This window comes from Ochlerotatus camptorhynchus, unplaced genomic scaffold (genome assembly GCF_037179485.1).
Source record: "Ochlerotatus camptorhynchus isolate MF236.1 unplaced genomic scaffold, CSIRO-AGI_Acam_v1.1 ptg000361l, whole genome shotgun sequence".
Lineage (NCBI taxonomy): Eukaryota > Metazoa > Arthropoda > Insecta > Diptera > Culicidae > Ochlerotatus > Ochlerotatus camptorhynchus.
Genome location: NW_027040849.1, coordinates 241095 through 257107, shown reverse-complemented (window position 1 = coordinate 257107; position 16013 = coordinate 241095). Strand labels below are relative to the sequence as shown.

General features: G+C 41.9%; 2 protein-coding genes across 3 annotated transcripts in view; one reads left to right on the top strand and one right to left on the bottom strand.

The window, feature by feature from the left end:
* Dg (Dystroglycan) overlaps positions 1 to 16013 on the bottom strand; it is a 542469-nt gene that overhangs the window by 385977 nt on the left and 140479 nt on the right. The gene's annotated exons all lie outside the window — the stretch shown is intronic.
* LOC135709556 (uncharacterized) lies at positions 14025 to 15278 on the top strand. The gene has a single exon (XM_065231949.1). The coding sequence runs from the start codon at positions 14025 to 14027 to the stop codon at positions 15276 to 15278; it is 1254 nt and encodes a 417-aa protein (XP_065088021.1).

Genomic DNA, 16013 nt, shown 5'->3' with positions numbered 1-16013 from the left:
GTCTGTCTGTCTGTCTGTCTGTCTGTCTGTCTGTCTGTCTGTCTGTCTGTCTGTCTGTCTGTCTGTCTGTCTGTCTGTCTGTCTGTCTGTCTGTCTGTCTGTCTGTCTGTCTGTCTGTCTGTCTGTCTGTCTGTCTGTCTGTCTGTCTGTCTGTCTGTCTGTCTGTCTGTCTGTCTGTCTGTCTGTCTGTCTGTCTGTCTGTCTGTCTGTCTGTCTGTCTGTCTGTCTGTCTGTCTGTCTGTCTGTCTGTCTGTCTGTCTGTCTGTCTGTCTGTCTGTCTGTCTGTCTGTCTGTCTGTCTGTCTGTCTGTCTGTCTGTCTGTCTGTCTGTCTGTCTGTCTGTCTGTCTGTCTGTCTGTCTGTCTGTCTGTCTGTCTGTCTGTCTGTCTGTCTGTCTGTCTGTCTGTCTGTCTGTCTGTCTGTCTGTCTGTCTGTCTGTCTGTCTGTCTGTCTGTCTGTCTGTCTGTCTGTCTGTCTGTCTGTCTGTCTGTCTGTCTGTCTGTCTGTCTGTCTGTCTGTCTGTCTGTCTGTCTGTCTGTCTGTCTGTCTGTCTGTCTGTCTGTCTGTCTGTCTGTCTGTCTGTCTGTCTGTCTGTCTGTCTGTCTGTCTGTCTGTCTGTCTGTCTGTCTGTCTGTCTGTCTGTCTGTCTGTCTGTCTGTCTGTCTGTCTGTCTGTCTGTCTGTCTGTCTGTCTGTCTGTCTGTCTGTCTGTCTGTCTGTCTGTCTGTCTGTCTGTCTGTCTGTCTGTCTGTCTGTCTGTCTGTCTGTCTGTCTGTCTGTCTGTCTGTCTGTCTGTCTGTCTGTCTGTCTGTCTGTCTGTCTGTCTGTCTGTCTGTCTGTCTGTCTGTCTGTCTGTCTGTCTGTCTGTCTGTCTGTCTGTCTGTCTGTCTGTCTGTCTGTCTGTCTGTCTGTCTGTCTGTCTGTCTGTCTGTCTGTCTGTCTGTCTGTCTGTCTGTCTGTCTGTCTGTCTGTCTGTCTGTCTGTCTGTCTGTCTGTCTGTCTGTCTGTCTGTCTGTCTGTCTGTCTGTCTGTCTGTCTGTCTGTCTGTCTGTCTGTCTGTCTGTCTGTCTGTCTGTCTGTCTGTCTGTCTGTCTGTCTGTCTGTCTGTCTGTCTGTCTGTCTGTCTGTCTGTCTGTCTGTCTGTCTGTCTGTCTGTCTGTCTGTCTGTCTGTCTGTCTGTCTGTCTGTCTGTCTGTCTGTCTGTCTGTCTGTCTGTCTGTCTGTCTGTCTGTCTGTCTGTCTGTCTGTCTGTCTGTCTGTCTGTAAATATCTTTGTTTTTCCTTGATTTGTTTTCTATCGATCTATTTTTCCGTGCTGAGCACCAATGCTACCGACGCCAGGAAGGCAACTCTCACACCTAGACCCTACAATCGACCCATCAACTCATGAACCGGGGATCAACGGCTTCACTTCCGATCCGAAGGAAGGCGTGATCAGAGATGTTATGGCTCAGAAAATCCCGGCGGCGCCGACTGAGATTGAAGCCAGGCCTGCTGGAGTGAGAGGTAAAAACGCTGACCACTACATCACCGGTACCGCTTTTGAATATCGTTGTTTTACCATGGTTATTTTTTTTTTCGGGAAGGTGTCGACTACTGTGACCGCAAATCGCTGGAGATACCTTGGTAAAGCGGTTCAACGATAGCAAGCTTTTAAAACGGTGACAGGTTCATGCTCTGTTCAATCTGACCTGTCTGTCGAAGGGATCTGGACCTTACTGGAGCTGGAACAGCTTATCATCACTGCAGATTACAAGGATCTCCTGTTGGAAGATATCTAATGTTCACGATTACACCCATCAACACGTAGAGAAGGGGATAAGGAACGCAACGCTACTTAATCTGGTAAAAGCCACGGCTTCGTTATGAAGTCTAGCGCTATCATCTAATGTGACTAAGGAGATACAGATCTAGCTAGAGCTCTGCTGGTTTCAGGATCCGGACGGTTCAAGTTATAAAATGAACACAAACTTTGACAATCCTTGATGTCTCTTTTATTACTTGAGCAGTCCTTAATTTCACGACTGATCGCCTATGCCAACGGTTGAAGGTAAAACGTAGTGTCAAATCAAATCATCGGAGTTTACATGTAGTTTTTTGAGTTCTTCTCCAACGGAAAGAGTCATTTGGGTGATGATTTTCCCAGCAACGAGGCATCTAAAAATATCGTGCAGCATGGGAACAACGGTTGACTTAGAAGATTTACTATCCCGAATCTGGTGCTTAGATGAGATATGGTCTCACAAAAACTATTCCTTTGAGGAACGTCGTTGCGAGGAGCAATTTGCACATTCAGTGAGTAGAGCATCGGATGGCTGGTATAAGGTGTCACTCCCCAAAAAATTATGGCATAGTTTAGCAACAGTCGGAGAGTCAAGAGAAATCGCTATGAATCGGCTTCAAGGGTTGTAGGACAGACTAGCCAAGATCTTGATTTAAATTTGAAGGAGTACATCGACTAGGCAACATTCGTAAAGTGGACAGTAACCTACAAGAAGCTAAAGATGGATTTCGTTGTTATCTACCCTATCATCCCGTGGCCAAACAATACTAGATAGAGCTGGAATTAGGGCGTAACAGCTTTTGTAAACAATGACTCCTCTCGATGATTTCTCGGAAGTCATGGCTCTCCCTAGCAAATCAACATCACCATCGAGTAGAGGAAGACTTCTACTACCCGATGGATGTGTTGGTTTGTGTAGGCATGCCTTGAATTCCGAGAAATCAACAAGAGAAGTCATTGTTTACAAAAGCTGTTACGCCCTAATTCCAGCTCTATCTAGAATACAGTATCGAATCGTCAAAGATCGAATGGTATTTGACGCTTCAAGTAGAACCTCAACTGGGATCTTCTTGAACGATTCCAACTCTTCAAAAGGATCTTCGTCCAGTTCGCGGACAAAAAATGCAGATCTGTATGTGCGCTCTCGACTTTGAGCTGCAATATATCTTGTGGGGAAGCTTGCCACTGTAACATATGAGACTAAACCTGTACTGCCGTTCTACGCATATCTGTCCCATGTTACTTTTGGACGTTCTTCACTTTTGTTCATAAAACAGTACTTTTTTAGGTAGACTTAGGAATGAAAATAGAAAAACATATAATTTGTTCTGAGTTTGTATAAAAACAATATCAAGCCTAATTGTCCCATGTTGAAATTCTACGCATAATTGTCCCTCACAGATTTTCTTGACTGAATCCTTAATTAACAAATCGATTTGTGTACACAAATTATTGAAACAGGATTTATATAATCAAAAGAAACGGTATGAACCATTTTAGGAAGTGGAAGTTTTATTTTATGTTGATAAATATTAAGAAAAACGGGATTTCATATTAAAACACCAGTTTCTAATTTCAAACACTGCATTATTAGACACTTACGTAGACACTCGTTACCCCCACTCCCCCCCCCCCCCCCCTATAGTGTCTACGTGTTTCATGAAAAGCCCCTTTTATAATATGATAATACGCAGCATAAAGGTCAACTCCGTACGGAAGAAATTTGCATGTGCATGTCAACTCATCCAAAGTATTTCTTGAAATCATCGAAGCCCACGATCAACGATCGTGTAACGTATTAATCTTTTGTCCACAGCATGTCAGCCGCCATAAATCTATGGTTGGACTCATAATGATTAAGCACAATCCTTCTTGCTAAGGAGTAGAACAAGATGTTAAGAAGTTTATGTTCTAAATAGTGCATTCATCATTAGTTTCTTGCAATGCCCATACTTTTAATAGTTTTATAGAAGTAGCAATGTCAACAAATTTATTGTTGGTATAATTGAATGATCGAAAGCTATACAAACTATCCAGTATCTTCCAAAACTTCGCGGAGAACGCAAGCACGCTCATGCAAGCACAAGAGTAAAGACGTCAAACGCAACGTAGCCATCAATGCAACACTGAAAGTAACAGTCTCTAGTGGGACTAACATGCGTAGAATATCCTACTTCATTGCAAATTTCTAGGCATAACAGTCCCATTAAATATTGTTCGTATAAAAATAGGCTTAATTGATTTCATTGAAGGTAATTTCTGTAGTTTTCACTAAAACATATTGATTCTGTTGAAATGTGAACAATGCGGTAACTTATTTTAACGTATATTTCTCCCAATTAGCAGAAATGATTCGAAACATTATTCGTGATTATCTTAGAAGCAACTTTTGAAACATGGGACTGATATGCGTATAACGGCAGTGTAGCATATGCTGGAACCAGGGATGGAAAATCATTTACATTCACTTCGTGCATTCATTTACATTCATTTGCCTCTAACTTTTTTCATGGACAGAATACTGTAAAATGAGGCAGACAGTTTTAGAAGCTTTTGATATGAACTACAACTTTCGCTAATAACTAAAATCTGTATCTCTTATGCATGACGAAATAGAGCTGGCAGAACATGGTATTGTTTTTCAGTGAATGCAATTTTCATTCACTGAAAATCAATGGTGGGTTCTTATCGCTCTGATTAATCATGCATAAAAGATACAGATTTGAGTTGTTTACAAAAGATGTAGCTAATATCAAAGCCTATAAAACCTTCCAACACTATTTTATGGAACTCTGTTGATGAAAAAAGTTAGAGGCAAATGAATGTAAATGATTTTCCATCCCTGGCTGGAACAACAAAATTCATCAGCAACTATTTTCCGACGAGCAACTACGATATCCACTGGCAGCTAAGGTAATGGATGAAAACGTTTATATGGATGACGTTTTTTTTCTCTTATCTGTAGAGCCTTTTTACAACTGCGTCCATTACTTAGGAATATTGTTGTCCGACCCATTTTATTTTGGTGCTAGTCACATATCCTCTAACAAATAAGGTGCGATAGACATTTGTTGACATTGCACGCTGTCCCAATCAGACCCAATTCGTCTTATAAAGTCTAATACCATTTTGGGATTTCTCTGCCAAACTTCAAAGGGTTCTAATATCCCTTTTCCAACTGTTGACATTCTTTGATTGAACAGTGCTCCACAGCTGCAGAGTATATGTTCAGCAGTTTCGTTTTCAAATTGACAAACCCGACATTCGCTAGGCGGATTTTTTCCTATTTTATATAAGTGATATCTGCTAGGACAGTGACCAGTCATCAGACCAGTTATTACCCGAAGAGCTCTTTTACTAAGATTAAGCAAAATCTTGGCTTTTGCTGCACTTGGTCTTATAAATCTTTTCGCCTGTCTGGATACATCACATCTGTGGCGTACCAGTTGGATTCTACTATGGACGTTTCCCAACTTTTTAGTTCCATCCTTATAGTACACTCAGAGACTCCACAAAATGGTTCCGGACCGATGAAGTTCGATGCAGGAGCTCGTCTTTTCATTTCCTTCAATGCCACAATGGCCAGGCACCCAGTATAATATGACTTCGTTCCTTTCGGCCAATTGTTTTAAGGAATTCCCACACTAGCTTCGATCGATATGTGAACGCCTTAAGCGCATTAAGAGCAACTTGGCTATCCGAGAATGTACAGATCTTGGCAAACCTGTATTTTTTTGTTAGACAGATGTTTGCACATTCTATAATAGCTTGAATTTCTGCTTGAAATACTGTGGGACTATGGCCCATCGGTATAATTTTACTGACTTCAGGGCCAAAGACCCCAGGAGCCTGCCTTAGCTCAGTCAGTAAAGGCACAGCTACAAAGCAAGACCATGCTGGAGGTGGCTGGGTTCGATTCCCGGTCCGGTCTAGGAATTTTTCGGGTTGGAAAATTTCTCGACTTCCCTGGGCATAGAGTATGATTGTACTTGCCACACAATTATACTAATGCAAAAATGGTACAGGCATCGAAAGCTCTCAATTAATAACTGTGGAAGTGCATCCAGAACACTAAGTTGAGAGCACGAAATAAGCTAATATGCGATACGCAATAAGCTTTAAATGCGAGGAAGAAGAAGAAGAAGAAGAAGGGCCAAAGACCCCAGCTCCAGTATGTTCGCCCATCTTCGCGCCGTCGGTGTAAAATACAATAGATCCTGGACGTATGTTTGGCCCACCACACTCCCATGTATGGCGGCTTGGTTTAATCACTTTGAAGGGAACATCGTAGTTTGTCTTTGTTACCATCCAATCTACTATTGTTTTTATAGCTGAATTTAACTTGAAATCCTTAAGGATCTTTAGCTGTCCTACCAAGTCACCATCCAAAATTTTATTTTGACGGTTAAACTGTAAAGCACTTTTTGCTGCGTGTAATTTAACAAATTGGTGTAAGGGCAAAATATTGAGAACGGCATCCAAAGCATCTGATGATGTGCTTCTCATTGCTCCTGTCATTGATATACAAGCAAGTCTTTGTATTTTTCTTAACTTCTTTTGAGTGGTTATTTCATTTATTTTGGGCCACCCTATCAGTGAAGCATAGGTAATTTTTGGTCGAACTATGGCCGAATATATCCAGTGTACCATATTCGGTCGTAGTCCCCACGTTTTCCCCACTGCTTTACTACAACCCATAGTGCATTTGTAGCCTTAGTGATAACCTCTTAAGATGAGAGTTCCAGTTCAGTTTCCTATCCAAAGTAACACCTAGGTATTTAACTTCATCTGCAAACTGCATTCGAACACCATCTAGAGTAGGCTTTGTCAACATATTTTTTTATCCTTTTGGTGAAAGGAACTATGTCAGTTTTTGAAGGGTTTACATTTAAGCCCTCTCTCCTAAACCAATGGAAGGTCATGTTTAGGGCAGTTTGTAACCGATTTGAAATCGTGTTCTCCAACTTTCCCCGCACTATAATGGCCACATCGCCTGCGTAACCAATCACCTCGAAACCCTGCTCCGCTAAGCTTTTAAGGAGTTCGTCCACTACTAAAGACCACAATAAGGGTGATAGTATCACTCCTTGAGGACAACCCTTCATCGATCTTATAGATAGTTGCGCACCTTCAAGATCAGCAGAAATTTCTCTGCTCTGTGAGCATCGCCATTATCCATTCGATAATGCAGTTATCTAAGCCCCTTGCTTCCATAGTTGAACGCATTGAGCTGTAGGATGCATTTTCGAATGCTCCTTCAATATAAAGAAAAGCAACCGCCGTGGTTGCTTTTCCTTATATTGAAGGAGCATTCGAAAATGCATCCTACAGCTATTTTGTTGGCTTCAAGCGATTTCTCGATTTTAATAACCAACGATTGTAATGCCGTTATCGTTGATTTACCTGATTGATAAGCGAATTGAAATTTGCTAAGAGGTAACCTAGCTAAACTTGTTGATTTAATGAAGTCATTCACAATTTTTATTTCGATTGTCTTCAACAGAACAGAGGAAAGGCTTATGGGTCTGAAGGCTTTCGGAGTCGTTTTATCCCTTTTTCCAGCTTTTGGAATGAAGACAACTCGAACCTTTCTCCATGTATTTGGTATGTGGCTCAAAGCAACACTGGCTTTAAATAGTTCAGTTAAGAGGGGAATGAGTACCTTCTTTTCCCTGTTGAAGTAATGCTGGGAATATTTCATCTTTCCCGGCAGAGTTGAAAGGTTGAAAAGAACTCAACGCCCATTCAACTCTAGATGGTGTGAAGATTTCACAAGCTTTCAGATAGGCATCTTCAGACCATGCATGTATTGCCTTGTCAAAGTCCTGTTCTTCTCCAGCCGCCAAAGGAGTCGACCCTGGGAAGTGAGTCCTTATCATTTCTTTCAATGTTTCAAAAGAGTCAGCAGTAAATGTCCCATCTTCTTTTTTGCGGATGACGTTTTCCCAGGAGCTGACAGTGAGAAAGAGCCCGTTGAATTACGATTAGATGTTGAACTGGAAAGGGGTAGAATTTAATTACGCAATTCGGCTCCGAATTGTCCAGCAGACCTGCAACGCATAACAGGTTGACATTGGCAAAGAACGAAGAAGTCGTGATCGATCATGATTCATCAATAAGTACATTGGGGCTCATGTGGCGTCCAGGAATCGATGTCCTAAAATTTCAGTTTTACATTAATTTTCTAGGTGAACAGATGGCAAAACGAAAGATTCTATCTGCTACGCTATTCGGTCCGTATAAATCATCGGTGCTTTGACAACGATATTCAAAGTATTCATGTAACGGATATGGTGCCCATTCGAGGAATCGTGAATGAAGTTTGATTGGAACGTAGCACTACCGCATCTTATCATGGAAGAATGGTGAAACATTCACGTAAAACTACCATATTTGAATAACATTACGGTTCCTCGAAGCACAATTGTTCCAAAAGCTTTCACGACTAAATGACATCACTTTTCGAATACAACACTCGTATTACAATACACAGACTTGGGTAGGGAACCGAGGCTTAACCGGACAGTTTTTGTGGCGATTCACTTAAATGTGTGATTTTTCATCAATCCAATGTTCACTCGACTGATTAATGTGCAAGAACCAACGTGACGTAGAAATTAGAACATTTATCCTAAACCGTGTTTTGAAAACTCTTAGAGAACTGCGCGCCTTCGTTTGTGGTTCAGCACGATTTGTTGAGGCATGGATCGTGTAAACAGTTCAATATTTGAATCGAACACAAAAACAAACTGTTTTTGTTTTTAGCAGGAATTTACTTAATAAATGAAGCTGATTTTCGACTGGAATGGCCGAAACCACTTAATCACCAATGTACCTATTAAATATTTGCCATCTCATAGCAAAACGAGAATCTTCCCAAAGCTTCTTGACTATGCGGTTACTGGAAGCCAAAATAAACAACATCTACAGTTTTGGTTCATTCTTTATGTTTGCATCCTTCCTATAGCAGCAAGCATTACAGCGTGGAAGGTTTCTTTTACTGGACCGGTGACTCTTTGCCTGCAGGGCCCGACTGGTCATAAAATTTATAACTCCTACTATAAATATTGGTCGTACCGTGCGATGCAGGAGCTGTTTCACCACCACCAGCGGCTTCGTGTTCAATGTAGCTTCTTTCTGGTCGCAACGTAAGTCTTTGGATGCATGTCACTTCATAAACTGAAAGTATTGCGGATGTGGAAATTAGAGTCACATGTTCCATCGACGATGACCTAGATCAACTCCCACATGAGTAAGTCACATATCAACCGCAACCGTAATTTTTTTTTATTAACTTGAAATATATGTTTGATCATCTTTTCTTATGTCAAACATCCACAATTAAGTGCCGGGAAATTGAATTAATTCAGTTAGCAAGTATTTCGAGTCCAACAAATTTCTTTGAAGCCATGCGAAGTCACTTCACGCGCTTAGTTATTGCAGGAAAGGCATTTCCCAACCAACATTGTGCCATCATTAAATATTATTGAATTAATCTCACCGGCTGCAAACAACAACGATGGAATGGACCTTTTTGTTTTCATTCCTGGCACTTTGGGAAAGAGCACCCCTTCTGGCACTCTATAGCAACTGCTCCTTCAAAGTCATATCTCCGTCGTTTTCTCCGTCCGCTGTGCAAGACACGTGAAGCGAGGACGGTGGACAGCGGGTGGCTTCTACTGGGAAAACTGACTTGGAAAATGAAGACATTGAACGTCATGGAGTGGTGTTCGTTCCCTGGATTGATTGCAGTAATTGGGAATCACAGCATCCAAAAGTAGAACCACCCCAAAACGAGCAACGAGCACACGGTGGTGACTGGTGAATTTTGCAGTGAAATCACGATCCGTAGCTGGGAGCGCTGTAATTCTTTTGCTGACTGTAAAAGCCACAAGATGAAAATGGTTGAAATTTGTGATTTAAGCTGGGAAGTTGGGAATTTACGGCTGAATAGCTATTGAAGGCACATGTTGATGATAATGGGCATTTGTGATAGGATGAATCGAAAGTATTTAACAAACTATTTTCTAAAAATGTTTAAATCTTAAGGTTTTCAAACTGTAAGAATTTTTCAGTCACCATGTGTACTTTTGTGTTGAAAAGGGATTTGATGTGGATTTCCGATCAACACGTCTTTCCTGAAACTCAAATATTGCTTAGTTTACGTACCCGTCCCTCAAAACGAATGTTTTTACGCTTTACATCATATTATGAAAGGAAGCCGATTTAAAGTATAACTCAATAACTTGAAGGAGCTTTTGATTGAACCCATGATTTTATGCTCAGTAAGCAAAATCGGTCACCGAGCTTCTTATTTCACTAAAAATTACGACTAAGTTCGTGCTCAATTTACTGTTATTATGGTAAAAACTACTTTTGAGAATGATTTGTTTTAGATTCCCAATCAACACGTTTCTTACTCGTTCTTCCAACCAAATTTCAATACGCTTTACCTTATATTAAGAATAAATCCAATTCAAACTAAAACTATATAATGTAAAAAAGCTTGACATTGAACCCATAATTTTTTGCTTAATAAGCAAAATCGGTCGCAACTAGGCCACAGAGCTCCTTATTTCTCAAAAAAGTACGATTCCCGGTCAACTTGCTAGATTTGGGTCACGGTGGTGACCTCACAGATGACGACAACAACTGCTCTTGAGAAGGGTTTGATAGGGCAAATGGCTCAATTTCATCTAGATGAACGCGTCATTGGGATGGCACTAATGGATATTTATGGTCCCTATCTAAAATTTAGTCGATTGCTGAATTTATGTATGGGCCCAAATCAGGGGCATTTAGGCCGACATTACATCCATTTCTCCTATAGCTTTCCGATCAACTCGTCTTGAACAGACGATCTCATAATTAGTAAGCAAAAGCTAGCGGAGCTCCTCAATTAATTTTTTGAGACGTTATTTGGGAACGTTTGAATTAGATTTAAACAAATAACTGTAAAGGATCTCATTCGAATTATCTGTTATTAGCCGCTCTCCATGTTGCATAAGCTTAAAACCTAGTCCAAGTTCCCCGCTTAAAATGTCTATACAGTCAGGAATCCTTATTGCCGGGGTAACAGGGGCGTGAATAAGGAACCGCGAATAAGGATACTAACAGCTTATGGGATTTTCACTAATAGGGGCTGTAGTGGATTATCTCATTTGTTTCAATATATAGAGCTATACCGTCTTCGACAAAGTTGTTGTAGTGATAGAGCAACAAGCCTGTGTCATTGGATTCAGGTTTAATTGGGAACTACGCCGCTAGAGGCGCTTCACTTTTATGTTACTTATGACGGGTACTATAATATATGGATCATAGGTGCAACATAGAATATTTCATGATCCTGGCCATATAGGAAGTTACTGTCTTGAGCAAAGTTGTTCAGGTGATCATGTCCTTTTGTATGGTGTTCATATTAGTTCAGAACTCTCTCACTACGTAGCGCTAGTGTGCATGTGAACTTCCTATATTAACTGTATCTCGAGAACCTGGCCATATAGAACGTTGCTGTCTTCCGCAAAGTTGTGCAGGTGATCAAGACCTTTCGGATGATGGTCAAATTATTTAAGAACTCTCTCACTACGCGGCGCTAGTGTGCACATGAACTTTCATAATATGTTATGTCTGGAAAGCTTGTCCATATAAGATGTTGCTGTGCAATATGAGGTCACGAAACGGAATAGGGATGACGTGTAGAGAGGCTGTAAATCGATTTCAGACGCCATTTTAAAATCCAAGATGGCGGTCATCGATTCAAGAAAAACTGTCAAATACCCTACAATATGGGTATTTTCGGAAAGGGAACGACGTGTAGAGACTGGAAATCGATGCCAGACGCCATGTTGAAATTCAAGATGGCGGCCATAAGTTCAAGAAAAACTGTCAAATACTCTACAATATGGGTATTTTCGGAAAGGGGACGACGTGCAGAGGCCATGGATGGATGCATGCCAGACGCAATTTTGGAATCCAAACGTGTTGAGGCCGGAAATCTATTCCAGACGTCATTTTAGAATCCAAGATGCCGGCGATCGGTTCAAGAAAAACTGTCAAATACCCTACAATATGGGTATTTCCGGAAAGGGGATGACGTGTAGAGGACGGAAAAGGATGCCAGATGCCACAGGCGGCGGAGCCCTCATAGCTATTTCGACCAATTTTAACTCAGAAATTATCTCTACAGCAAAATGTAATGAATTTGAGCATGTTTAGGTGAAATCTCACATAGCAGGTGAAACACACGTTCACGTTCGCAGGACTCCTAAAATGGTTTGAATCATATTTAACTAACCGCCAACAAATAATTAAATTCAATGGAAAAAAATTGACCCCAATTCAAGTCACCACAGGAGTCTGTATCTAAACGATATATCCTTCATTCTCAAAAAAAAAAATTGCTAATCTATGCCGACGACATCAAGCTCTTTTTGGAAATAAGAAATGATGAAGAGATCAATATATTCCAGAGTGAATTACACATATTCTACACATGGTGTAAAAAAAGCCTATTAGAACTGGACGTAAAAAAAATGCAACTTAAATTCATTTAGCTGAAAAAAGAATAACTTCAATATTTCAATTGCATTAGGAAATCACAATGTAGAAAAATGTGAAAGAGTTAGGGATTTAGGAATTATCTTAGACTCCAAACTAACTTTCATAGACCATTACAATACAATCATTCGCTGGGCAAACAACATGCTAGGCTTTATCAAGCACTTTTGCTATAACTTTCAGTACCCATACACAATTAAAACATTATATATTGCTTATGTGAGGTCAATACTTAAATATTGCAGCATTGTATGGTCTCCATTTTCAATCACGCACGAAAACAAAATACTAAACTAAAACAATAATATTATGATTCCACATGGAATCATAACTCGTAAGAAGTAAAAATAGAATAGCAGATGGAGGCGACCCCGGCGTAGTGGTTGTTAGAGTTAATACATTAGAATTTTGAATTTGTAGATAGCAACAGTTTCAAAACACATGGATTGGAGTTTTCATTGAATTTGTGAGCACAGAGAGGGTATTATAACGACAATAGCCGATGGTCAACATTTGGATAGGTAGATGCACAATTTGTAAATAACCGACAAAAATAAAAATAATAATTTTCTTTGGTCCTTCGATGACAAAGTCCTCCCGTAAAAAGGGACTTGGAAGAATTTTGTAATTGGTGAAGCACATCTAAAGAGTGAATTTTTCGGTGCTAGTTCACTTGGCTAGTGAAGAAAGACCTTCGAGTACGGCAAGGCGAGTATCGCCAACATTTGGTCCTTCGAGCCGGAAATTCGGACCGAGAAGTGCGCCTCGCGGAGGTGTGTGAAAGTGACCAATCTGACCGAAAACGCGGGTCAACGGGGCTGCCGTTACATTGGTCAAAAACAAGTGCGATAGTGTGACAAGGTTTCTACCACGTCGGGTAAACCACAGTGTGGGAATTAATTAAATTCAATCAGAACTATCCTGCTGTGAGTGCTTCGCGTGGACATAGTACCAATACGGGTGCTATTCGGCAGCCTTAGTGTGAAAATTCGATTACTGATATCGATCGCGCTACGACGGTGAACTGAGTGAAGATAGTGACTATCGCTGCTAGTGTGCTGATCGCGAGAGAAAAGCAGAACGATCGATATTCGGTACATTTTCACCGTCGGTAATTAATAAGCGCGTGCATTTTATGCGGGACAAGAATATTGCGCTTGAGAGTGCACTAAGCCGAATGTTACTCTGTTGTGTGGAGAATAAAGGACATTGTGTCTGGCCATTGTGGATCGTGGCCATTGGGGGAGGTGATTAACCCTTCTAAATCATCACGTCGCTGCCATCTTCGACGCTTGCCTGCGTCGCTTGGGAACGCTACTGGGCGCCATCGCTCGCCATTGGATCAATTTAGCGCAATACCGTTGTGCCTGAAGGAAAGCATCCTATCCATTGGATTGCTCCCGGTGAGTCCGTTCCAAGTTATTCGGCATGTGGCTAGCAGTAGCTTCTATAACGTAAGAAAGTGGGTAGCCAAGGGCTATTGTGGCTGGTGGTTGACGGTCCGCATATCGAGTGGAAAACCGTTCGCGCCCTCGATTTGCGAAACCGTGTAGAAGTGGGTACGTTCGCGATGGGAAGGAGAGATCGATTTCGATTATCAACGACTCACTTCCGTTAGATTGAAACGTCGCGAAGGGGTTTATACACCGCATCGGGAAGGAGCAATACGTTTCGATTTCGTCCGCGATGCCGACGAGAGAGGAGAAAAATCTGGGTGATCGTTTGGCCCAACGTAAGGGACTCCTTGCGATTCGCAATGCATTGGAGAAGTTTGTTCACGAGTACGATCACGATCGCGATGCCAGTCAACTGTGTGTAGGGTTGAATTCGTTGGATCAATTGGACGCAAACTTTTTGGATTGTCAGGATGCCATTGAACAGTTGGATAAACCGGAATCACTGGATGAGCATATCGTCGAACGTGTGGAGTTCGAACAGTGGTACTGCAAGGCAAAGGGTTTTCTACTTACGAAACACACTGGGGATCAAAATCAGTCGATGAACAATTCTATGCTGGCTCCGCAACATTTCACTCCAAACTTCCACCTCCGTCTACCAAAAATTGATTTACCGAAATTCAACGGGGATTTTTCTCGGGACGCTCTGATCAAGAGGTACGACAACCGACGATACCTCAAAAAACAACTTTTCCGGGCATTGTACGACTTGCCAGCAGTCAAGCAGGAGTGTGCGAAATGCATTCACGGTTTGGTCGACGATTATCAACGTCATGTTTGCGCCCTCGCCAAACTGGGTGAACCAAACTGGGACACGCCGCTCATCAGTTTACTTTCGTACAAACTGGATCAAGCAACGCTACGAGCCTGGGAAGAGAAGGCAAGTCAACGGGGCGACGTGACGTACGAGGAACTGGTCGATTTTCTCTATCAACGAGTTCGTATTCTCAATTCCGTCGGACCTGATTCGCAACAATTCGCCGGCATCCATAATAAAGGATTCAAGTCAAAGGTATCAGCCAATGCAGCAACAGTTTCGTCTCCACAGTATTCATGTCCACTGTCTTGTTCAGACAGTCATTCAATTCGAAGCTGTCCTGTGTTTCTTGGGAAGGATTTCAGCCAGCGACGCGAGCTGATTTCCCAGAAACGATTATGTTGGAACTGCTTAAGCTTCGGTCACCAATCCAAGAAGTGTGGATCCAAATTCACTTGTCGAACTTGCCACGACAAACATCATTCTCTCTTGCACGATCGTGCTGCAATGAAGGTATCAGCTACGCCTGCCATTCTATCCAGTTCAGCTGAGTCTCAAAGTTCTACCGTGTCACCGAATCTTGCTGTACCATCAGCTTCCTCGGTTCAACAATCGCTTCCTTCCACGTCACCAATCGTGGAACCTTCTGGCTCCCGCCAAGTCAGCATGGCAGTCCAAACTCTTAACATTAGTCTCAGTTCAGTATTCCCGGAAGTGTCGACCTAGTCATCGGCAGTGAAACATATTGGGAACTCCACACGGGTAGGAAGATTTATCTTCTGTGGGTAGTCGAAAGTCGAAACCCCATTTGGTTGGGTGGTTACTGGTCCCACAGCTCGCACGGCTACCTGCATTCCACGGCTCTGCTATCCCTCCACAAGCATGCTCGGATAATAATCGGGATCAATAGCAGATCGATGCTTTCTGATCTTGGAACGTCGACTCGAGCAAGATCCTGCGACCAAGGACATAGGTTCATGGAGGAGTATGTGCAACTTGGACACATGAAGAAGGTGGAAAAGCCTGTAGATGACCACATTCAACACTGCTACATTCCACATCACGTCGTATTCAAGGAATCCAATATGACCACGAAAGTCAGGGTTGTCTTCGACGCGTCATGCAAGACTTCATCGGGCTATTCCTTGAACGACACTCTGCTTGTTGGACCTGTTGTTCAGCAAGATCTCTACTCGATCTATTTGAGATTCCGGACAAGAGCTGTCGCCATCGTAGCAGATGTCGAGAAGATATATCGACAAGTGCTGCATCAGCTGATCGACCTAGTATTTCTCCGCATACGATATCGTAGAAGTCCTACCGATCCAATCGCCAACAGTGGTTAACATCCATACCTTTCAGGCAAAGCCACGAGTTCATATCTCATCCCCAAACAAGTCACTAATGACCTAATAACACTCTTAAGTGACTTAAAAAAAAGAATAACAGACAATACATATA

What these genes read in the sequence shown, in the direction of transcription:
- LOC135709556 (XM_065231949.1), top strand. Translation starts at nt 14,025, where the DNA reads ATGCCGACGAGAGAGGAGAAAAATCTGGGTGATCGTTTGGCCCAACGT.